The sequence below is a fragment of the Zootoca vivipara genome, chromosome 4 (genome assembly GCF_963506605.1).
Source record: "Zootoca vivipara chromosome 4, rZooViv1.1, whole genome shotgun sequence".
NCBI lineage: Eukaryota > Metazoa > Chordata > Lepidosauria > Squamata > Lacertidae > Zootoca > Zootoca vivipara.
This window is the reverse complement of record NC_083279.1, coordinates 80705972-80729820: the sequence shown is the minus strand read 5'-3', so window position 1 is coordinate 80729820 and position 23849 is coordinate 80705972. Positions and strand designations below refer to the sequence as shown.

Genomic DNA, 23849 nt, shown 5'->3' with positions numbered 1-23849 from the left:
CCCAAGTTTGGGAAATGCTGGGCTAGCTAGATAGGGCAGGTGGCCAACAGCAGGTGACATCTAAAAATGTTTGCACTGATTGCCCATATACTACTTGGCTATGTTCAAGGTTTTTGTGTTGATGCACAAAACAACTTGAGCCCAAGGTATCTTAAGGACCACCTGACTTCTTATATCCCATCTTGATCCCTGAGATCACATGGAGGAGTGCTGTTTGTTGTCTCCCGTTTTACAGAGGCCCAGTCAGCCTCAACTAGAAGTTGGGCATTTAGTGGTGTGGGTCCGTCCCATGCTGTGGAACATTTCCAGCAGAGGTTCAGCAGGCACCTTCACTTTTGACTTCTGAAGAGTTTTTTTGTGCTGCCAGGCCTTGGAAGACTTTGATTAGCCAATTCACTTGAATGATTATGCTTTTATTTATTTTTAGTTTTAAATGATGTTTTAAAGTGTACACCTTGCTATATTTTATGGTATAGAAGCATAGACATATACAATATTTATAATTTTCTCATTAAAAAAGCAACACTCTTCAGCATCTTTGAGATCATGCTAATGAATAAATGCAAGTAAAAAGGCTCCAGTCCCATCATATATACCCAGTGTAAGCCCTGTTAAACATACAGGTAGTAGTATTGACTTTTGAACATGTATAGGAGTGGAATTCATGAATATAAAATTGCAGGCTGCTTTCTGCTAAGGTACAGGTAGATAATTTGAAGTATAAACACAAATGTATGCTGTTCATCAGCTTTGGCTGATAGCCCAGTGTGCCCCTATTTAGGCAGGCATAGCTAACTTCTGTCATCTATGCTCTGGCAACGTCTAGGCTAGTTCACTGCAGTGCATTGTATGTGAGGCTACCAGGTGATTTATAGGCCCAAATCAAAGTGCTCATTTGACCTATAAAGCATTAAAGGGCTTAGGATTCTATCTAGAAGAGTTTAGCAATAATTAGCACTTGTTTTAATGTTTTGGAAGGTTAAGGCACATAGGTATTACCACATTTTCTGGTACTATCAATATTTGGGCGCTCAAGCTATATGATGTCACTGTTTTGATGGTTTTCTTGTCTATGTAAGTTCCTAGTTGGGTCATAATTCTGCAGTGTCTAGGTTTGCCAGACTCAATAGAGGACAGGACTTCTGTGCCTTTAATTGCCCTGCTCTCTTTTGAGTCTGGAAACCTTAAAGAGAAACCAGCAGACCCTTTGTTTAATTTCCAAGCAAAGGGTCTGCTGGTTTTTCTTTAAGGTTTCCAGACTCAAAAGAGAGCAGGGCAATTAAAGGCACAGAAGTCCTGTCCTCTGTTGAGTCTTGCAACCCTAGCAGTATCCCATGTTTATGTCCTGTTATTTGTGTCCTTTTCTGATGGGAAAAGGTAGATACAACCTGATAGCTGCTTACCCCTTCTGTGTTTTAGTTGCAAATATTAAGTAAGAATGCCTTGGTACAGATGGTTGGCATACACTTCTATAATATGCTTTCAGTGGGGGTGGGGAAGAGATTGAACTCAGCTTTCAGTGTGTGTATTGGGGGGGGCATGTGTGTATTGTTGGAACAAGTATAAGTTCTGAGCAATGCTAATGGTTCTTGAAACATTCTAGATAGCTAGGTGACTGGTAGCTTTCTAAATGTGTCATCATTGTAATATGACACTCCTTTTTTAACTCTTGAAATGAGTGAATATGGAACTAAATTTGTATTCAAGAATAGATTAGTGACATTAAAAATTGTGTTTTCTAGAGCGATAGTACAAGGAACAGTGAGGCGTGAGGAGAAGCTGCCAGTGGCTCGTTTACTGGGTTCTGATTCTCTTCATCGGTGGGGAGAGTGCGCGGTGTGTGCGTCCAGTCTCTGTGTCCAATCCCTGTGTCCGTGGGGCACATGCGCAGCAGCGCGGACACAGGGACTGGACGCAGAGACACAGGGACTATTATATAGGATATAGTTTGAAATCTGTGGCTGTTTGTAAATGTTCCTATCATGTTTTCTTTCTACACAACTGGTGGTACAAACCAAGCAATTTATCAGCAATGTGAATGTTACTTGAGTTTTGTCAAGTAATACATTTCCCATTTGCTTTAGTGAACATGACACAATTCCTGATGGAACTAGGTGTATTTTTAAGTTTAGGTTTGTTTTGGGGTTAGGACTGAAATATTGTATGTTTTCTGAATAATAAACATTCTTAACATTGATCTAATCTGTTTCAGGATACATATTTTCAGAGATCTCCAGTCTCTCTGAAAGAGAGAACCAGGTTTCCAGCACAAACAAGGCACTGGAACAACTTTTAAAGCTTAAACTACAACTACATGTTCTTGAATGGGTAAGTGTTTCAGAAGATAATACCTAATCCTTTATAGAAGTGGTATTCGGGATGGTGATTTCAGGCAGATTATAAGGTGTTTCAAAAGAATCACTCCAGTGTAGTCAGTAAGGCTTGATTTAAATCATAGTTGTCTACATAAAGACTAATTCTTGCTGGTATAACTTTAATATGCAAGTAGATGAAGATTTTTAGAATAACAACTTTTCATATTAGTTTTTTATCCCCAGTTTAATAGGTTAATCATTCATATTTGGACAACTTTACTTAGGAAGGAGAAAAATAATCATTACCTTAACAATAACAATTTAAATAGATTTATTCAACTGAAACAATAACATTACAGCATATGTTATTTGCTTAAACAAACATCCATGTTTGTTAACTAATTTGGCTAAACAAAAACAAAATATATATATTTTAAGAAACTTAGACTGTCAGCCCAGCCTACACATGAAAAACTTAAATACTGTCCACTCCAAACAATCAGAAAAATATTGTTTCTATTCTATTCACTGAACTTCTTGAAACTTAGCACTGAAGGGGTTGTTTCTGTATTCATAGGTTTGTAGAACAATAGGATTAAGGTCTTTTTCTCAACTCTGTTCATGTTATAACATTTTTGCTGTGAAGAAGAGGCATGTGATCTCTGTTGAGTCAAATTCAGTTTTGAGAACGGCAAAAGTAAACCAAGCATCTGTGATAATATCTTGTAGGCAGAGAAACTGCCCAATAATCTTACAAAAACCTCTGGAAGAGCATGACATTGTGAATGGATTAATGGCATTTATTTACCCAAATAATTAAACATATACAACCTTATTCTACATAATTAAAAAACTAATCTTTATTTCATGATGGAATAACCTTTGGATGGTAATATATTTTCCTCAAAAAGCATTTTATTTAAAAAAATCCGATTTAAATAAAAAATCCATTTTTTGATTTTTTTTTAAAAATCATTGATTTTTTATCCACCCTGATTTCAATGTCAAACACTTTCTATTGAGGAAGCCACATGATCAAGCAAATTAAAGTTGTATAGAGGATATTACTGTTATATATCATTCAATTTTTTGTATGTTATAAAACTTTTGAATAAAGTTTTTTAAAAAACAAAACAAAAACCCTGAAAGTGACTTTTGGTACCCAAGTATTTTTGTAGGTGGAAATGGATAGCCCCTTCAGCTATCTGTTGTAAGATGAATCAAATCTTACCCTCAAAAGTTTATATCATAATAAGTGTTAGTCTTTAATAGGTAATAGTGGTATAACTACAGAACCAGATTCTGAATTCTAAAATGCTAATGTTACTACATTGGAAAGAGGTATGAGCTCTGTGCGTGTTGGATGTTTAGTAAATCCTGAAAGATGTGACATCAACTCAAAGATTAGGCATGTAACATCTATCTAGTGGCTTGCAGCGACACATGGGTCTTTGCTGTTTGCAACGGATTTATACAGCTACCCCTCTGGTTTTGTGTATGTTCACCTTGAGTCATGACCTCATTTTTCAAATATCGAAATCTGATGCTTAGATCTAGATTAAGTCTTATCTTACTAAGTATCTTGATAAATTTAGAGGCCCACATACATAATATGAGCTTAAAGTTGAATTGCCAATTACCACATGTTCAGCAGAGGAATCTTGGCCCATTTTCTTTTTTCTGACCTGCTTTAGAGGTTTAACATGAAAAAAGTCATAGCAAACCTTGGGTTGGTACACTCCCCCACAAAAATGCATGTTACCTGGACATTGAAAGCTTCCACTTTAGATTTTGAAGAACCAATTTTCTTTTCCGTTCAAATTTGGTAAATAGTGGTTTATTCTAAAAGTGCCTAGTTCAAAACTAATTACAGTTAGAATTGTTTCAGAAGTTTTGATGTACTGTAATGGGAAATTGCTTTATGCAAAATGAAAAGTGCAAGCCTTTGGTTTCCTGCCATTGTGTGAATAGAGGGGATGGAAATCATCCTGATTTGAGGCTTGCTAGAACTAGTGGTAAATCATGATTTCATATTGTATCTGAACTAGGCCATTAGATTGCTTTCCATAAGTCCTTTAATGTGTGATTTCACATACAACATGTTGGTCTCTGAATAGCTGTCCTCTCTATAAAGAAGAATTTATTTAAAACACTTGTCAAAACTGTTGAAAGGATTTTGACATCTACATGTATTCATGAGATGAGTGCATGGCTAGAACAAAAAAGGGATCTCTTGCTTCAGTAGAACAGAGATACTGGCCTCACACATGGAAACTTCTAGATCTAACTGATAAAAGGAGGGAGGGAGGGAGGGAGAGAGAGAACATACACATACCAGCCAGGAAAAGAAAACAATTGGAAGTATGCTGCATTTGGAAAATACTTTCTGAATTAAACAACCAGAACATTGTATTATAGTAAAACTGTTTTTTTTCTTTTATAACAGTTTTTCTGGAAGGTCCACAAGCTGTCTGAAAACTGGCGCTGTCTGAACACCCATCTGAGTTATTGGGGCCTACCACAATGGCAACTGGCCTAGCCAATGTAGGAAACTCTTTCGGCTGTCCATCTAACTCTCTGGTTTCTAGATCTAAGTTCCAGAGTCCTTCTGTAGAAGACGATGATGATGTTGTATTTGTTGAACCTGTGCAACCTCCACAGATTTCTGCAGGGTTGATAACGGATCCTAGAAATGTGGCTTTTAGTTCACCCAGTAATGAAGAGCATCACGGAAATGACCCCAAAGCAGTGGTTCCAACAAAAGACCTAAGTTCTCAAAAGGGAAGTATAACTGAAACTATTATTATTGATGATGAAGAAGATACTGAAGCAAATCAGGGGCAAGAGAAAAATGATTCCAGTTTCAGTGAAAGAAGATTTCCAGAGCCTAAAAACAGAGCCACAGAGATGGAATTTTCACCACCCAGTTTTTCAAGAAGTAAGGTAAATGCAGGAATAGGTAATAGTGGTATAACCACAGAACCAGACTCTGAAATTCAAATTGCTAATGTTACTACATTAGAAAGAGGTATGAGCTCTGTGAGTGTTGGCCGTTTAGAAAATACTGAAGGGCGTGACATGAACTTAATGATTACACATGTAACATCACTACAGAATACCAACTTGGGAGATGTATCTAACGGACTGCAGTCAAGTAATTTTGGTGTTAATATACAAACATACACCCCATCTTTAACTTCACAGACCAAGACTGGTGTAGGACCTTTCAATCCTGGTAGAATGAACGTAGCTGGAGATGTCTTTCAGAATGGAGAATCTGCGACTCATCATAACCCTGGTAGGTTGTACCTTTTTATGCAAATATATATCTCTTCTATGAGTAGCACAACTAATAATACCAGTCACGTTGTGGATTATTTTTTCCGTTTTTGAGACCATGGTGCAGGTTTACAAATCAGGCTGCATTTATTTAATCAAGGTTATTTAAATGGAGATTTCCACTGTAATTAGTATGTTTGCTGAACAAGTGTGCATAATAGCTGGTTACTATAACAATTAAAGCATATTCTGTTTGGACTATGCAGCCCACATACCTTCTGTGCTACAGAATTATATCTTAATTTGTGACCAAGGTGAGTAGCTGTTGAAGAGTAAGGCCCATTGTTTGGTGTGGCTTGCTTATGAGTGAACATAGTGTACTTTACGGAAGGGATTGTTAGTTGCTGGATAGAATAATTATTGTCTATGATAAAAAAGGAAAATATTGTTTCAGTTACTGGAGAAAAAAATATTTCATTTGTTAAGAATATTATTTATTTATTTAAATTTGTATACCACCCTTCCTCCGAAGATCACAGGGTGGTTCAGAACATAAAAATACACAATGAGAACACAAAGTACATAATAAAAACAAGAACAAAAACAGACCAACAACCTCACTCCTTTTCGGAGCTGTAAAACAGTAATGTGATTACTGAAGGAGGAGCAGTCAAAGCATAAAACTAGCATCTGTTCATAATACGAGATATTTTAAGATAAAACTAATATGGTACAGACATAATAAGGTTTAAAAGTGCCTCTCAAATCCTGTAGTGATGTAGTTTCATGGTATCTCTCAGAAATTTTGCCACATTATCCATAATGGCAGGCCTACAGATGTTTAGTAGAAAGGAAACCCTGGAGAAGTCAGGACAATTTAACCTTCCTTTCAGCATGGGGTTTATATATTTATTGTTGATTTTCTGTGTAAAATGGGCAGTAAAATAAAACATGTGCAATGGTTTTGACCTGTTTATACCACAAGGATCATATCTTTCTGAATAAGGAATTTTCTAGACTCTTCCTTACAGTCGCAGATGTTAAATCTTGCAAGGAAAAAAGCTCTACATTGGTGGGGATTCTGGTTCTTGGTCTCTGGGGCACTCAACACCAAAGACCTGAGTGGCCCCCAATCTAACCTGCATAATAGAATGGGAATACAGTATGAATGGAGCTAAGCTTCGGGCAGTGGGCACCAACCCCACATAAACAGAGAACAAGGTCATATGGAAAATGATTGAATAAGGGGCTAAGATGCAACCCTGTTTCCTCTCCTTTGTTGACAATAATTTTTTAGGATTCGCCTGCCTAGTTGGGAGCATTTCACTGGCAGCTCATGGAGGTGTATAATTTCCTAATAAGAAAAAGTAACCTTACGCTAATGTTCATTCTGGTTAATTTATTCCAGGGTATAAATTGGGATTGAAGCAAAAGTTCCTTTTAGGTCCAGAAAGATCGTATAGACTGAGCTTTGACTTGGATGCCTTAGAATATTTATTAACAGGGGACTATACAGCTGCAAATAAAAGGTTTTAAGTGTGCTGTATACAATGTGACACTAGATGGTGATAGTGAGCCTTATGGAAAATTCAATGTGTTTTTAAAAGCACTTTAACAAAAAGCATTTTCAGAGTGGTTTTTATGTGTCTAGATTCTATCTGGGTGAGATAGGATGACACACTGGTCCAGAATAGTTTACCCTGGCAAAGGAACACCTGCTCTGGGCCTAGTATTGCAAGTTGAGACATCCAAAGTGTAAGTTTACCCAATAGATGTTTAGCATATAACTCCCCCACTATAGGGAAAAGACTTATTGATCTATACTTAGATGGTATGATATGGTCTCCCTTTATATATTGGAACTGTTATTGCCCTTGTCCATGCCTCTGGCATGGATCCAGTGTTATTCACCCATGTGAACAGGTTAGCCAGCAAAGGGGTTCACCAGTCAGGTCTAATTTTAGGACTTTGGAGCCTATCACATCTGGACCAGGTGCCCTTCCCTTGCTTTAGCTGGACTATTAGCATTTTTATTTCATCAGGTGAGATTGGGAGCATAGAATGGTGACATGCCACTCCATCTAGTCGTTCCTTGTGCAAGACACTTGCAAAGTAATGATACCAACTACTAAACGAAATGGATGGAGTGGAGAGGTCTTTGGTGTTGAGTTCCTCAGAGACCAAGAACCAGAATTTCCTAGAGCTATTTGAAGTTATGAAGCAGATTTTCCCATTGCTTGTTAGTATATCCAGTTCTCTCTCTCTCTTTTTTAGTAAGATACCACAGTAGATTTTTAGAACTAAAACATTCTGGAAGTAGGCAGCACCCTCTTCCTTCCAGTATTGTCAATAAATATTCTGGATATGATATTTTAGAGCTCTGCATTCCTTGTCAAACCAGTTGTTAGTAAAAGACTCCCTGGATTGTTTCTGCACCTTAAATCGTTGTTTTGAAAAATTGGTTAGAGATGTTAATAGATTCCCATATGCTTTGATAGCTTCTTGAGGGTATTTTGGGTTAATTACAGAAACTGCGCTCCAGTGTGGACTTGGTTTTAAATAATTGATGGAATTTATGCAGTCCAAGGAATTCTTGGCAAAATGTCTTATGTTTTCATCAGGAGTTGGGCAGGAAAGGTGTGAGCACAGGACAGTTAAGTTCTATGGCCAAGGTCAATAATAAGTGGTTACTTAACAGTGCAATCGCCCACCATGACTCAACCCCCCCCCCCAAATACTGGGGAAACCAGGAAATAGTCAATCAAACAGTTAACCCCTTTTTGATAGATAGGCGAACTCTCCGAAATTATCAAAACTCACTGAATAATTGAGCAAGACTTTACTGAATTGAATGAAAAAATTGGTGAGGCATATGCCTGCATTGTTCAAGATGTTGTCCTTAGAACAGTAGACAGTTAAAGGCAGGTAGAGAATTACCTTGGTCAAGTCCAAGCACTCTGAGAAGTGCAGAGTCGTCATTGCTCACCCTCTCGTTAAGGTCGCCTGCTAGGATTATTTCAGTAGAGGGAATATGTTGTTGCAAACTGCTTAGATGGCTCCAGTGAAGAAGTGGGGAGGGCCTCTCTGTGCAGGGAGGTATATCTGCATAGATTTTGGCAAGTGTGCCTTGATTCTAATCAAACTTGAAGGCTTATATCAGGCATAGACAAACTCGGCCCTCCAGATGTTTTGGGACTACTCCCATCATCCCTGACCACTGGCCCTGTTAGCTAGGGGTGATGGGAGTTGTAGTCCTGAAACATCTGGAGGGCCGAGTTTGCTTATGCCTGGTTTAGATAGTAGAGCTACATGCTTGAAGGGATGTCAGGTTTAAATCTAAACGTAGAGCAGTAAGAATGGCTAAACTGGCTGGAATCTACCTTTTGGGTTTAGTTTGAAGGCTGGCAGTGAATAGGCTTTAAAGCCTTCAATTACTATTGGGGTTTGAGACCAGGTCTCCTGGAGCATAACTACATCAAAGTTCCTTAGATACTCTAGGACAGGGGTCCCCAGACTTACCGCGCAGCGGGCCAGTGCCCGCCGCGCCGACCGCGCGGCGGGCTGGAGGGTAGGGGAGTGCGCGCGCAGCGGGCCGGAGGGCGGGGGAGTGTGCGCCCATGCGCACGCGCATGCGGTCAGGAAAAAATCGCCGAAAATCGCTTGTGCGCATGCGTATGGGCCTCCCCCGACCCGGAAGTGCATCAGAAATGACCTCTTCTGGGTCGGGAGAGGCCCATACGCATGCGCACAAAGGATTTTCGGCGATTTTTTGCCGATTTTGAAGATCGTCGCCGCGCCGCGCGCCGTAAGAGCGGGCGCCGGGGGTCGTCGCGGGCCGGATTGGGAGGCCAATTGGGCCGCATCCGGCCCGGGGGCCGTAGTTTGGGGACCCCTGCTCTAGGAACTTAGTTATTTGCCTTATTTCTCCAGCCCACAATGTTTCATGACAAGAACTTAATATCTAAGGGGGGAGGAGACTTAATTCACTTATCTGTAACATGTTCAAAGGAGCATCTTCTATTACCATTGCTTTGCATCAAGGGAGCGTTTCTGGATTGATGGGGATCGAGATGTTTTTAAGTAAACAGGTTTTGACCACTTCTAATCTGTCTATAATCAGGTGCTGTTCAGAAGTTGGTTATTTCTTATTCTTAAATTGTTATCCATGGAGAACTCCCCTAAAGGCACTTTCATCCAAGTTCTTGGACGGCAATTTGTTGGCTGCCTTTTTAGATTTTTGAGTGGAAGGGGGCGAAGTTCTCACACACTGGGGTGTCTTCAAGTTAGTAAGATTGGGCAGTAGTGGAACTTTAGCTGTCATTGAAGATACGAGCTAGAAATATCCAGAGATATAGGATAATGTCTCATGAGTGAATAGTGTCACTGGTGGCTTTATGAATACTGGGTGTTGTAGAAACCCCACAGCAATAAATACAATATATGATCTTTTTTGCTTAGCTTCAAAATGCATTCTCTCCTTCCCTACCCATTTTCTTTATATGTTGAGTTGAACATGTTTGAATTTTCAAGAGAACTGCTACACACCCTGCTCAGGTTAAGAGTGTTAAGCTTAGCTACTTTAGTTATCCATGAATAAAGACAGTTTTTGTAGCCCTGTAAAGTTGATAATTTTGTTCATTTATGTATGATAAATAGAGATGGAGACCTGGTTGCTTTTAACAAGATCTGCTAATGGTTCAACCAGCAGACCTTTGTCCTTTTGCTCTGGCATCATAACCAAACATTTGGGAGTTGTCTGGGTTCTGGTCACTGTTTCTTATATGTGTGTCCATTTAAATGGGATGGGATAGGTCCAAACCATGTTTTGTTAAGAGAAGTGAAAATGAACCTTAAGCAGAAACCAGCTCATTGCTGTAAGGAAAGTGTTGGATTCAGTTTTGAACATAGATACAAGTAACTTGGAACACATGAGAAGGGTCAAAAGGGGGTTGGGAGAACAAAATTTTGCTCCTAGAAGAAAAGAGTGAGGATCCATCTATTTATGTAACAAATTATATATCTCTAAGCGGTTTACAGCAAATAAAACAAACATTAATATTGTCACCAAAACATTAAATTTAAAAACCAAACAGTGGAAGACTACAAAAGAATTGTATATACTACTATGTGTTAAAAGAAAGATACAGTGGTGCCTCACTTAACGAATGCCCTGCTTAACGAAAGGTTTTTTCTAGCGGAGGTTGCCTCGCTAGACGAATTCGTTTTACGAAAAATTCGTCTAGCGAATCACGGTTTCCCATAGGAATGCATTGAAATTCAATTTAAAATTTTTTTAAAAAAATTCAGTGCATTCCTATGGGATTCGCTAGATGAATTTTTCATTATAAGAAAAGACCCGTGGAACGAATTAAATTCGTCTAGCTAGGCACCACTGTATAAACCTGTGGCCACAAGATCTCTAAGTCAGTGTTTCTCAACCAGTGTGCCTCCAGATGTTTTGGGACTACAACTCCCATCATTCCTGACCACTGGTCTTGCTAGCTAAGAATGATGGGAGTTGTAGTCCCAAAACATCTGGAGGCACACTGGTTGAGAAACACTGCTCTAAGTTACAAGTGTAGAACAAAACTTGCACAGTGGCATTTAGGTATACCTGTAATTCTTCTGCTAACTTTTGAGTAGGGGGAAAGGGTTGCCTGCTAAAAACTCTGACCTCCAAATCTGCTCAGCCACTTTTTTAGTTCTTGAGATTTCACCAATCAAGCTTTGTTTCTCTCTAACTGAGAAAGACATGAAACTAATGAAAACTTGAGTTTCTGAAGGTGCTTAATTTTTGCACCTGATACCTGTACACAATTTCAGACATAAAAGACAAATACAGCTCTGGTCATAAGAGGTTGCTTGAATATGTTTCCGACACCACTGTAAGTGACTGGTGTTTCAGAACTTTATGAAGTTTAGCCATAAAGCTTCATGTATACAGTGGAACCTCGGTTTATGAACACCTCGGTTTATGAATTTTCGGTTTACGAACGCCGTGGACCCATCTGGAACGGATTAATTCATTTTCCATTACTTTCAATGGGAAAGTTCGCTTCAGTTTATGAATGCTTCAGTTTATGAACAGACTTCCGGAACCAATTACACCCATGCTTCAGTTTATGAACGCTTCAGTTTAAGTACTCTGCGGACCCGTCTGGAATGGATTAATCCACTTTCCATTACTTTCAATGGGAAAGTTCGCTTCAGTTTATGAACGCTTCAGTTTAAGTACTCCGCGGACTGTCTGGAACAGATTAATCCACTTTCCATTACTTTCAATGGGAAAGTTCACTTCAGTTTATGAACGCTTCAGTTTATGAACAGACTTCCGGAACCAATTGTGTTCATAAACCGAGGTACCACTGTAAACTGCTTTACAATCATGTGAGGTAGGTCTCTATCACTCCTATATTGTAGACAATTAAATCTGAGTTTGCTTTGTTTCCCAATGAGAGACACATCAATTATCACTACCATGTTTCTGTATAGTACATTAATTTTCTGTAGCAACTGACCGGAAACCTGCTTGTGGATTTTAGCATGCCACAATTCCATGCACAATTTTTTTGCAGTATGTATGTGCACTGGGGTACTTAATAGCACATTCTTCAGTCCATGGATGAACCAGGAGCTTATATGTGTGATTTACAGGTGTCAAATACTATTCTATCTTACCCACTGAAATGGTGAATTATTTTAACTTTGGCTGTTTTAACTTTAGATGCTATTAGATTTAAACACTGAGGTTCATTCAAAGGTTCATTTCATAGTGCCTTTGAGCCAATATTAAAAATTTTAAATTGCTCCCAGACTGCCACCCCAACTTTTAAACATTTTGTGCTAAACTCAAGACTGCAGTATTCTACTGAAGTCATTTTGACCAAACAAAGACATCTCCCATTTTCCTTATTAAATATCATACACAGTCATTTCTACATAGGAGTAAATTAAATTAAATGAATTAAAATGAGACATTTTTCATTGTATTTTATTTTATTTTTACAATCTGGAACTGTGGCTAATACTTAAAGATAACCAATTATAGTTTGGCTAATGAAGGACCCATTTCCCACATGTGTCTAACTGTTTGGAAGAGCTAGCCAGTCTTCTCTCAAGTAGCAGTTTTTGTAATGTTTTCTCTAGAAAAAAGTAATCTTATGAAAATAAAGTTAGGCAGGTTGTATATCCACAGCAGTGACCAGAGGATGAATGACTGATAGAAGCAGCACAGAGAGAAGCAGTACCATGGTGCACCTGTAGCAACAAAACCAGATGCCTACATCTGCCTCACCTGCAATAAAACATGCCTCTCATATCAATCTCTATAGCCATAGCGGGAGCTGTAACTCTCCAACAGTTCGACTTTACACCCCCAAAGGCACATTCCTCCAATGACTCCCGAGTCAGACTGATGCCAACAACCACAATGAAAATACTGCAGATTCATGGAGTTCTCATTCCTTACCTCCTTTCTGTGGATGGGTTTTCTTCCACTCTAATCATGGTTTATGTAAAATCCTAGTTGGCAACTGTTATTAGTGTTTCCTCTTGAAACCAGAATGGAAAACCCATAGTTTTTGATTTGGAGGCAAGCTCCCTTCCTCATTGTCCAATTTCATCATTTAAGTTCACTCTGGGGGTTTTAATTAATTACTATACTGTCCTCATACCACTCGGTGAGCAACTTTCCAGATTCCATGTACTTAATGTTGCTGGAGGAGACTCTTGAGAGTTCCATGGACTGCAAGAAGATCAAACCTATCCATTCTGAAGGAAATCAGCCCTGAGTGCTCACTGGAAGGACAGATCATGAAGCTGAGGCTCCAATACTTTGGCCACCTCATGAGAAGAGAAGACTCCCTGGAAAATTTGTTGGGAAAGATTGAGTGCACAAGGAGAAGGAGACGACAGAGGACGAGATGGTTGGACAGTGTTCTCGAAGCTACTAACATGAGTTTGACCAAACTGCGGGAGGCAGTGGAAGACAGGAGTGCCTGGTGTGCTCTGGTCCATGGGGTCATGAAGAGTCGGACATGACTAAACAACAACTACTACACCTTAAAAGCCATATTAGGACAACCTGCTTATAAAAGTGCAAATCCGTGTCTAAACGTAATTACAGATAGGGGATTTTAATTTTTTAATGTTTCATGCTTTATTATGTTTTTATATATTCTGTAAGCTGCCCAGAGTGTCTGGGCCAGATGGGTGGGTGGTATTATTATTATTTTATTAATTTCTGAACTTCCAGGAAGACTTCCCACCATTATGTGGCCAAAATGGCTACACAGACACCCCATATAAAAAATGTAAACTACTTCATTAGGTGTCAGTAATATGCAGTGTTGGGGCACAGAGGCTTGGCTGACATATAGCGGTAAGCCATGGTTAAGTTTCTCCCAGTGTTGGATTTTTCAGTTGTTCTTATCTCGTGACTTTGTAGACTAGTCAGCATTTTAGAGGAGTGGTCACAAACCATGGTTATGAAAAGATGCTGGGATTATTTGTACTGCCAAACAATAGTTGAAAACAAGGTGGGTTTTTCAAACCAAGATTTCTAAGCCAGTAGCAAAACAAATGGTTTCACAAATGGGTGCTGTGCATATGCAGATTGCTCAGAACTTTCTAGAGCTAGGTTTTTGGGTGAGCTTTTCCCCCTGCTCTCAGTGTGCATGTTCAGGGGGGCATGGCCCCCACCTTCCAGCTCACTACCTTTTGGCACAGGCATCATCAGAGATGATGTCCTTGCTCTCGGGCAAACATTGTCCTTGTTTTCTTCTCATCTATTGAGTAGTTTGTTGTCTTTATTGTCTTGGTTTTGTTGTTTGCTGTTTGTTTCAGGGTGCTTCTAGAGCTATTCACTGATTAATGTGATGTGGGTCTAAAAAGGTTTTCATCCACACTGCAGAATATAGGTTTTGTTTCACCAAGGACAATCTACAGAGATTGTTTTCATGTCACATGAATGATAGATGAGATGGGTTAGGGTTCTATGATAATGTCCAAAGTTAAGTGTTGAAGTGTGTTATTAAATAAATACTGATCTATTTGTATATGAGAAGTTTCAGTTCCTTAAGATAGTGAAGTCCAGTTACTCCTAATAATATTTTCAGTTCTTCAAATACAATATCATGACACAGCTTGTCATTTACCAGTTACTTATCTTATCATCTCAATTTCTAAATGGCAAATTATTGAAATTTCTATAGCGCTGTATAAAATATCATGATTGTGCATGAAGTTAAAACACAAAATACCATTAAAAAATTAGATCATATGTTTTGTGTGGAAATTGTTTGATTTGGTTGTGTACGTTTTGATATTTATGGCCATTTTTGTTATGTTGTAATTACATATTTTCTTCATCTTGCAAGCCACCTTGAGCGGCATACAAATAAAATTGTGTGCGTGTGTGTGTATGTATGCATAATCATTGGAGTGACAGCCTAAATATGTAATTAAAACATAACAAAAGTACCGTAATTAGCAGAAATCAGTAGCTTTCTCTGTTCTTCATAGCTGCCAAGTTATCCCTTTTTTAAAGGGAAATTCCCTTATGCTGAATAGGCTTCCTCGTGAGAAAAGGGAAAACTTGGCAGCTATGTCTGTTCTTTCCTCTACATTTTGCAGAATATTTGTCATTTTTGCAGCTAACGACTACTACTTTTTTCAAATTTGATACTGTATTTGAATATTGATACCTGAGTATGAAATGTAGACACATGCCGCTCTGATCTGGTATACAGCACAATGTGGCCTAGATACCAATGTCTTCGCTGCCATGGAAGCCTCTGACAAAAGTTTGGAAAGATTTTTTTAAAAAACAATTGCCACTTGGAATCTAAAACACATCGAATCAGGGCTTTATTCCTTTCATATCTGACACTTACCTGCTCATGTGTATTACACCCTGGTAATGACAATGAGTACAAATCGTAACTAAGGGCACACTTTGGAGAATCTTAATAGCTGACTATCTTTTTGCTGCCTGAACCGCACTTGGTGCAGTTGATTGAGTCAAATGGTTTTCCAGGTTTTGCTCATACTGTAAATAAAATTCTGCAACCTGATTTACTGTACTCACTAAATTCAGTTGCTGAAGTTACAATTCAGACAGTCAAACAGCACCTGTCAGGAGTGGGCTTTTAGTTTGTTTAGTACAAGAAAAATAGACCATATTTCTGAATTGGAGTGTTCCCCCCCCAACTTTGTTTGCTTAGGTAACTTGCCTTGCTCAGTGAAGAAGTGTACTAACTTCGATAGATTTTTAATGATTTATTTGAGTTTCTCAAAAAATACCGCTGGAATTTGGTCCTCAGAAGTGAATGCTGAAAAAGGTTTTCCCAACTCTGATATTGTCTTCCCCACCCACTCTGTTACATCTTCAAAGTCGGTTATCACAGAGTAGGAAAATGTCTTCACATTCACCGCTCTCCGGAGCATTGTGTTGGAATTTTGAAGACAAGAGCATTCTATTGCTATTCTCATGACTAGCAGGTGGTGATCTGTAAATATTTATTATGCAGTATAGGCGTTGTTGCATCCCAACATCTTTTTATTTTACGGACACTTACTATTTAGCCTTTTGGTGAAATTGAGTGGGTCTCCCCTTACCTACGCTAGGAATAGAATATAATTATTCACTGTCAAATTTCTTGTCATATTGAGAAGTAATTTTTAATTTTTAACTTTATATATTTTGTCTCTTTAAGATTCCTGGATATCTCAGTCAGCTTCTTTTCCAAGGAATCAGAAACAACCAGGTGTGGATTCTCTGTCACCGGTGGCATCCCTCCCAAAACAAGTCTTCCAACCTCCTACACAACAGCAGCCTTCTAAGCAGGTTAAAGTCACATGTGCTAACTGCAAGAAACCTTTGCAGAAGGGCCAGACTGCATATCAGCGGAAAGGATCAGTTCACCTTTTTTGTTCCACTACCTGCCTTTCATCATTCTCGCATAAACCAGCTCCAAAGAAACTCTGTGTTATGTGCAAAAAGTAAGGGTTAAATCTTACTGCTTGATCCTTGTCAATGTGATCAGTATTCCTGTTCAATGTTCCAAGAACTCAGTAAAATATTTTATTTTTATTAATTCATTTATTTATTTCATAAAATAAATGCACTACTTGATCATTTTTTTGTGTGTGTATGTGTGTGTCTACACACACACACACACACACACACACACACACACACACACACCCTCCTCAAAGCAGTTTATCCTGGACATGAATGAGTTACCTTCTTTCAACTTATTCTTGTTCATATTTGTCATGAAAACTGATAGGCATTGAGTTGGTTCAGATGTAATGACCAAATCATTAGCCCATTTTGAAGGGTCTTCTTGCTAGAAGCAAACTTCAGTCGTACCTCGGTTTACGACCTGCTCGGGTTGCGAACACTTCGGGTTACGAACTCCGTAAACCCGGAAGTGTTTTCGGTGCGCGTGCGTCCCGTGCATGCGCAGAAGCGCGCACTCGGTTTGCGACCTTTTCGAGTTACGAACCGCGATCCGGAACGGATCGTGTTCGTAACCCGAGGTACTACTGTATAGTTAAGCACAAACCATGATTTGTTTGCAGTGGGAGATGGGAAATTATTTAGCTAACAAAATTTATATAACGCTTAATCAGCAAAAACCTCTAAGCAATTAACATGAAACAATATAAAATAACTAAAATTAAGGTGGTTTGTATAAAAAGTTTTCTCCTTATCACACACATGTTTAGTCCTTTCTCTGTATAATATAGTCCTATGCCAATACTGAGACTTGGAAAGAGGAACAAACCTAGTTAAATTTCTTATTACTTAGCATCTTAGTTTAGGTTTGTTTACTCTTTCCTCTTCTGGAATCCACAAAGAATGCTGTTTGGCACTAATGATGTGGGTGTATAAACAGTTCTAAAAAGGAATAAGCATTTTGGCCTAATTTGTACACATTTTTTAGTGCTAGCAGTGAGGTCTGGGTGGTGCCAAGTCCTGCTTTGCTTTGTTAATGAAACATGATTAAATCCAGTGTATTAATATTCTTGAAACCCTTTTCAGTTAGCCATCTAAACAATATTAACTGCTGCATCAAGACATGTTGGACAGTTAGATATCTTAGATAAATTGATTTTGACATCTACTTGTAATTTAAAAATGTATAACTTTGCTTTTGAAGCTGTTAGGTTTACTGAGAGAGAAGAATTGTAACTATCTGTTGATCCATTAGCTGTCTGCAGCTAGGTAGCTGTCTTGTTTTATTAGAGTAAAATCACTTAAATTAATAGGGCTTAGCTTATGCATATTTCAGTACAAGAGGTGAGACCTCAGGTTTGTGGGTATCTGGTGAGCAATGAGCAGCTATAGCACAAAAGAATTAAATGTGCTCCCGTTCCCTTTTGTTAAACAACAACAAACGTTTGCTTTATGGTGTTTCTGTTTATAATTTATATTTTTGCTTCTCATGGTATTCCACTTGTCTCCAAATAATACTTTTACAAATAAACTTTGCCATTTTCTTCATTGCATTTTCACCACTGTTGAGCACTGATGTAGATATAAGACTAATTCCTTTTAAATTGTGGTTTGTGAAATGGGAGACTCCACCCCCAGCCCCGCAAAGCAATTTATCCCTCTTTCCTACCACAAGTCGTGGCTTTACGTTACAGCTGCATCTATGGCAAAATAATTTCATAAACAGATTGAACTGCGTTTTCACACTAATTTACAAAGAAACAGGATCTGTTATCCATAGTTTGCATTAGGTGTCCATGATACATGAATATATGTTTCACAGCAAGATGAGAAGGTGTGTACATAGCTCCTGATACTCAAGGAGAAATGACTGGCATTTGATATGCAAACCATTATTTGCACTGCTCCTTAATCTACAGCAGGGATGGCCAATGTGGTACCCTCCAGCAGTTTTGTACATGAACTGTCTGCTCCAGCCAGCATGGTTAGTGATCGGAGTGATGGAAGTTGTTGTCAAAAACATCTGGAGGGGACCAGGAATGAGCTGAAGTAAACCTCGGGCTTGCATGCTCCTCCCTATTCTCCCTCTCAGCCTAGAAGAACAACTTGAAGGATTCCACTTTAAATTGCAATCTGTCAGGTCAGCCATAAAATACTGGTTAACACGAACTGTGGTTGGCTAACTTCAAACCATGTTTTCTGAAGCTGGCTTAAAAAAATTAAGCATAGTTAATGCTAACCACATGGGATGCGGGTGGCGCTGTGGGTTAAACCACAGAGCCTAGGGCTTGCCGATCAGAAGGTCGGCGGTTCAAATCCCCGTGACGGGGTGAACTCCCGTTGTTCGGTCCCAGCTCCTGCCAACCTAGCAGTTCGAAAGCACATCAAGTGCAAGTAGATAAATAGGTACTGCTACAGCGGGAAGGTAAACGACGTTTCCGTGTGCTGCTCTGGTTTGCCAGAAGCGGCTTCGTCATGCTGGCCACATGACCCAGAAGCTGTATGCCGGCTCCCTGGGCCAATAATGCGAGATGAGCGCCGCAACCCCAGAGTCGGTCACGACTAGATCTAATGGTCAGGGGTCCCTTTACCTTTTTAATGCTAACCACAAGCAGGGATTTGGATGACACCAAAGTTGTGTTTAACTGAAGAAGTGAAAGCGTTGTCTTTGGTTGCACAGCTTGTTCCTTCTTGTGTGTGTCACATTAAATCATTTTTAGCAGCCAATGGGATGCCCCCTCCCATTTTGGGGTGGGTGGGATGGAGGGGGCTCTTGATAATATCAAATTGTCCCCAGTTTTTTGTTCAGACTTTTAAGTCTTGTACAATCTGTGACTATTGTACTTTGTGGTGGCTCCTAATATTTAGAGGACATTCCCTTCTTATCTTTCAGAGACATAACAACAATGAAAGGTACCATTGTTGCTCAGGTTGATTCAAGTGAGTCCTTCCAGGAGTTTTGCAGTACGTCATGCTTGTCCTTCTATGAAGACAAACAGAATCCCTCAAAAGGAATCTTAAATAAGTCTAGATGCACTATTTGTGGAAAACTAACAGAGGTTTGTTTGTTTGTTTCTCCCATCCCTCATTTATACACTAATATAACATTATTTGAGTTTCTCAGGAAATTACTTAGGTAATATTTCTCACCAATATTTCTTATGTGGGCAGAATTTTCACTTGAGCCACTTGTCATGCTCTTCAGTCTTCTGCAGCATACACGTTCTCATATGATAGCTAGGAAATGAAAAATATTTACCTAGCTTTTTCAGGTTGGTTGGTTGCATTTTTGCATCCTTCACAGACTTGAATTTTCTTAGATTAAGTATTATTTGATTCTTTTTAGTTACAACTTGTGGTAGTCTCTACTCTTGTCATTACCATTAGTCTCTGTCATTTTCCTTCTTTGCAAAGATAGAAATAATGCATGTAATGTGTGGTTCAACTTTGTCAGTGTCTGAGGCAAGGAGGAAATATATTGCATTTTGCTCTTCCTTTGTGCTTTTAATATACACGTAAAACTCATTTTTCTTCACATTTGCCCATAGTGCAGCTTATTCTGTGAATATTAGTTACCATATATTCCGGCATATAAGACGACTGGGCGTATAAGATGACCCACAACTTTTCCAGTTAAAATATAGAGTTTGGGATATACTCGCCATATAAGAAATACGACCCAGCATATAAGACGACCCCCGACTTTTGAGAAGATTTTCCTGGGTTAAAAAGTAGTCTTATACGCAGGAATATACTGTATATGGAAAATGGAATATTTCTCATAGAAGAGGGTATTCGTTTCCAATCTTTGAAAAGTTTTTGAGAGTTACTAAATTTCTGTGGTGATTGAATACATTGTAAAACAGAATATATTTTGCCTTGCATGTGAAAGTTTACTAAACACATTTTATTTCATTCTGGGTTTTTTATACTCAGTCAAGTACTGAATAGTTACCAATATTTACCAGTCAGATATTTTACAGTCAAATTGTATCGTAGCATCTTCTGCTCCTGTTTTGTTTTTGTTTTTTAAGTTTCAAAAGTACCAAATGCAGCTTGCATTTCTGAAATTGCCTTTTCTACATTTTGTAATCCAAAGTTATGTTTAAAAGCTGTTATCTGGCTAATTATAACTCAATACAGTAAAATTGATTTCCCCCCTTTTAGATCCGTCATGAGGTTAGCTTTAAAAATATGACACATAAGCTGTGTAGTGACCACTGCTTCAATCGATACCGAATGGCAAATGGCTTAATAATGAATTGTTGTGAGCATTGTGGGGAATACCTGCCAAGTAAAGGAGCAGCAAACAATATCCTCATGGTTGATGGAGAGCCGAAAAGATTCTGTTGCCAAAACTGCGTTAGTGAATATAAACAGGTAACTCTTTATCTTCCATTGCCATTTAGTGATAGCTTATTTAAAATTGTTTAACCGGTTTACTTTGAAACCATACTTGGTATTACAAGTAGTGTACATTTGTTAATCTAGAAGCATATTCCTTATTTTAAAAGTGAAACTGAGGACACGAAACTCCCATGTTGGTTGAAATAGTACCTCCACATTCAACCTTGGCCTTTTTTTCATGCATTTGGAGGCATGTCTATGATATGGCAAACATATTTCCACAATAAAGCTATATTTCATGTGTTCATCTTAACATGCGGATTTTGGCCCTGTATGTTAGATTTCCACTTGTTTAAAAAAATTAAGAAAAGATCAGCCAACAAAATATGCCTTCTTGCATATGTTTCTCATTAAGGATCCCTAAAGCACATGCTGTAACTAGCTGTAGCTAGCTGGTTCTTCAAAAGGAGTGGGGATTTTTTTGTCCCATCCCTCCAGTTGCTGCATATGTGACTGTGATAACAGACTCTTTGAAGCAACATGACAGCTGACATGTCCAAAGAGCATCAGGGGTAGTACATATGGGATTTTTCATTCCTTACTCACAATAACTCAGAATGCCTTCACACAATTTCTCCCAAACCTCTCTCATTGTAGTCTCCAGTCCCGAAGCTCAGGTCTTGAAAGCCCTTCGACCTTCTGGAAGGGCTTGAGAGGGGCAGGGTGTTCTCCTTGTGCAACTATTCGTGTGCATGTTCTACACAGGATCCAGGCCAATGTATTGTTTCATCAAGGTGCTTTTTAGGTTGATTCTAAACTGTGTGGAAGAATTTTCTATTCCTTTCTTGGAACAACGTAACTATTAGTCTCTTAAAGTAGAGAGGCTTTATACTGAATAAAAAATACTCTATATTATATCTCGTTTTGTATTAGCCTGTCCTGTTCTTAATGTTAAGATGCTACTTATATATATTTTATAATATGTAAACAGCACTTCTAGAAACATAACACGGGCCTTGTTGTTTTATTATGCAGCAAAACAAAAGGGTCAAAATAGGTTATTCAAGATACTAAAAATGATAGGCACACACTGAAGCCACGGAGAAACTTGGAGAAGCCTTGAATAAGATTTCATGAAGGAACCCAAAAGATACAAGAATAACATGGGAGTTTCCCACACAATCAATAATGCATTGCTGAAATTCCAAGTGAACATGGAATTGTGATCAAATAACAACTCTGTATCTTATCAGTTTATTGTGACATGTACATTTTTTCACCTGTATAGATACTTCATGCTATTTTTGACATATCATCCCATATGTTTTTTTTTCAAGAGGGTGAGGTGGTGTGGTATATGTAGAGGAAATTACAAAATATTATTTGAATCAGTTTTTATTTTTGGGACCTATATTTTAGAATTTATTTGGGGATGGATGAATAGTTTAGAATATCAGCTTAACTTTATGTAGAAGGCTGTGGGGGCAAATATTTAGGTGCATATAAAACTTGGAACCTGATAAATCCCTCTCCTGTTATGTGCTTGGCCATTAATCTGCAATTAAAGGCCCTTGAATGAGTCTAGTGGTTTCAGTCCTCCTTGTGGCCGCTCATAAGCTGTTTGTTGTCCAAGAGTGAGTAGCTTGCATGAGAAGATTATTCTCTGGCTATGGGAGATATTTACAGTCTTCCCACTGCGGGTATAATGCCTTGGCATTTTGTAGTGTGCCTGGCTCCATATGCAGTAGTGCAAGGCCCAGGTGGGGGAGAGTGTATTAGTGGTGTATTGGGGACCCTTCACATGTGTAGGAAAGGGATGGATCATTCTGTTGGATTGTAAATGGTTTGTTATGGAGAAAGCTAAGATACTTCTATATTTTTAAAAAATAACCAAGAGATTGGTGCTTTGGCTTTAAATTCATAGTTTAGAATGGTTGATAAATTGGTGGCTTGGGAGGGGGGTCTATGTAAGCATAACCTACATATTACTTGGCATTTCACTGTAGAAGGATGGAACCATAGTAGTGGACCCTCTGTCTAGCATTTTATGAAATAGCTTTATTCTGATTTTAAAATTACTATAAAGGAATGTAAACTGATTGCATCTTAAGTATTTAACTTTTTTGACTTAAAAATCAACACAACTATACCTTATATTAGCAAACAACTATGGGCACTATAAGTGAGTATTGTTAAATATGTTTAAATATTTTCACACTTAATATTAAAACAGCACAATCGTTTGGAAACATTTGTTTTGAAATTTTTGGTCTGGTGCCTAAAGCTTAGCTTGAATACCGCCTAAACGCAATAGGCTATGCAAAACTGCCTTTGCTTTTTGCTACTATAAAAGTTGTATTAACAAATATTTGATTTTTATGTAGTAGGAAAACTGATAGACATAATATTTGTACCTACTTAACATATTGTTTAAATAAATAATTTTTCCACAAATAACTTTTTTGAAGTAGTTGTTTCAGTTCCCACTCGTTCTGGTCTCTCTCAACATTTTCCTGTGCAATTTTATTATGGTAGTCTTTAGTAACACAGAATTAATGGATAAATAGCTTGAAAGTGCCTACAACTTGACTTTAGAGACCATTATTTTAGTTTGGTTGTTCTTTGAGGGCTGACATATTTTCCCACATCATGGGTGCCATGTGAGGAAAGTGCTTGGAAGATGAAGGCATACTTCCTTTCACATGGTTGTACTGGAATGCATGAGAAGAAGGGACGGGTTGCTATGTGGCAGTAGATTTACATTGGTTACATTTCAAACTGTCATGGGACATCTGCAGGCCTAGGAATGCCAGTTTGCTGCTTAGCAAACTTGTCCTTCCACCTTGTGCTTTCAGTATAGCCACATCAAGGTGCAGAAGCGAGCAGAATCTTAACATGCTTCTGCCACTATATTTGCTTTAGGAAAGTCCTCCAATACTTTGCTT

At 38.5% G+C, this 23849-nt stretch overlaps 1 protein-coding gene across 9 annotated transcripts in view; it reads left to right on the top strand.

Annotated features, from left to right (window-relative positions):
* ZMYM2 (zinc finger MYM-type containing 2) overlaps positions 1 to 23849 on the top strand; it is a 62709-nt gene that overhangs the window by 6757 nt on the left and 32103 nt on the right. For 8 of the 9 annotated variants that reach the window (XM_035114262.2, XM_035114263.2, XM_035114261.2 and 5 more), the window contains exons 2-6: positions 2213 to 2328; positions 4762 to 5613; positions 16310 to 16595; positions 19451 to 19616; positions 20725 to 20937. In XM_035114262.2, the coding sequence (XP_034970153.1) occupies positions 4839 to 5613; positions 16310 to 16595; positions 19451 to 19616; positions 20725 to 20937 (1440 nt within the window). In that variant the 5' untranslated portion in view covers positions 2213 to 2328; positions 4762 to 4838. The remainder of the gene's footprint in view (positions 1 to 2212; positions 2329 to 4761; positions 5614 to 16309; positions 16596 to 19450; positions 19617 to 20724; positions 20938 to 23849) is intronic. The other variant, XM_035114267.2, reaches the window with a different exon arrangement.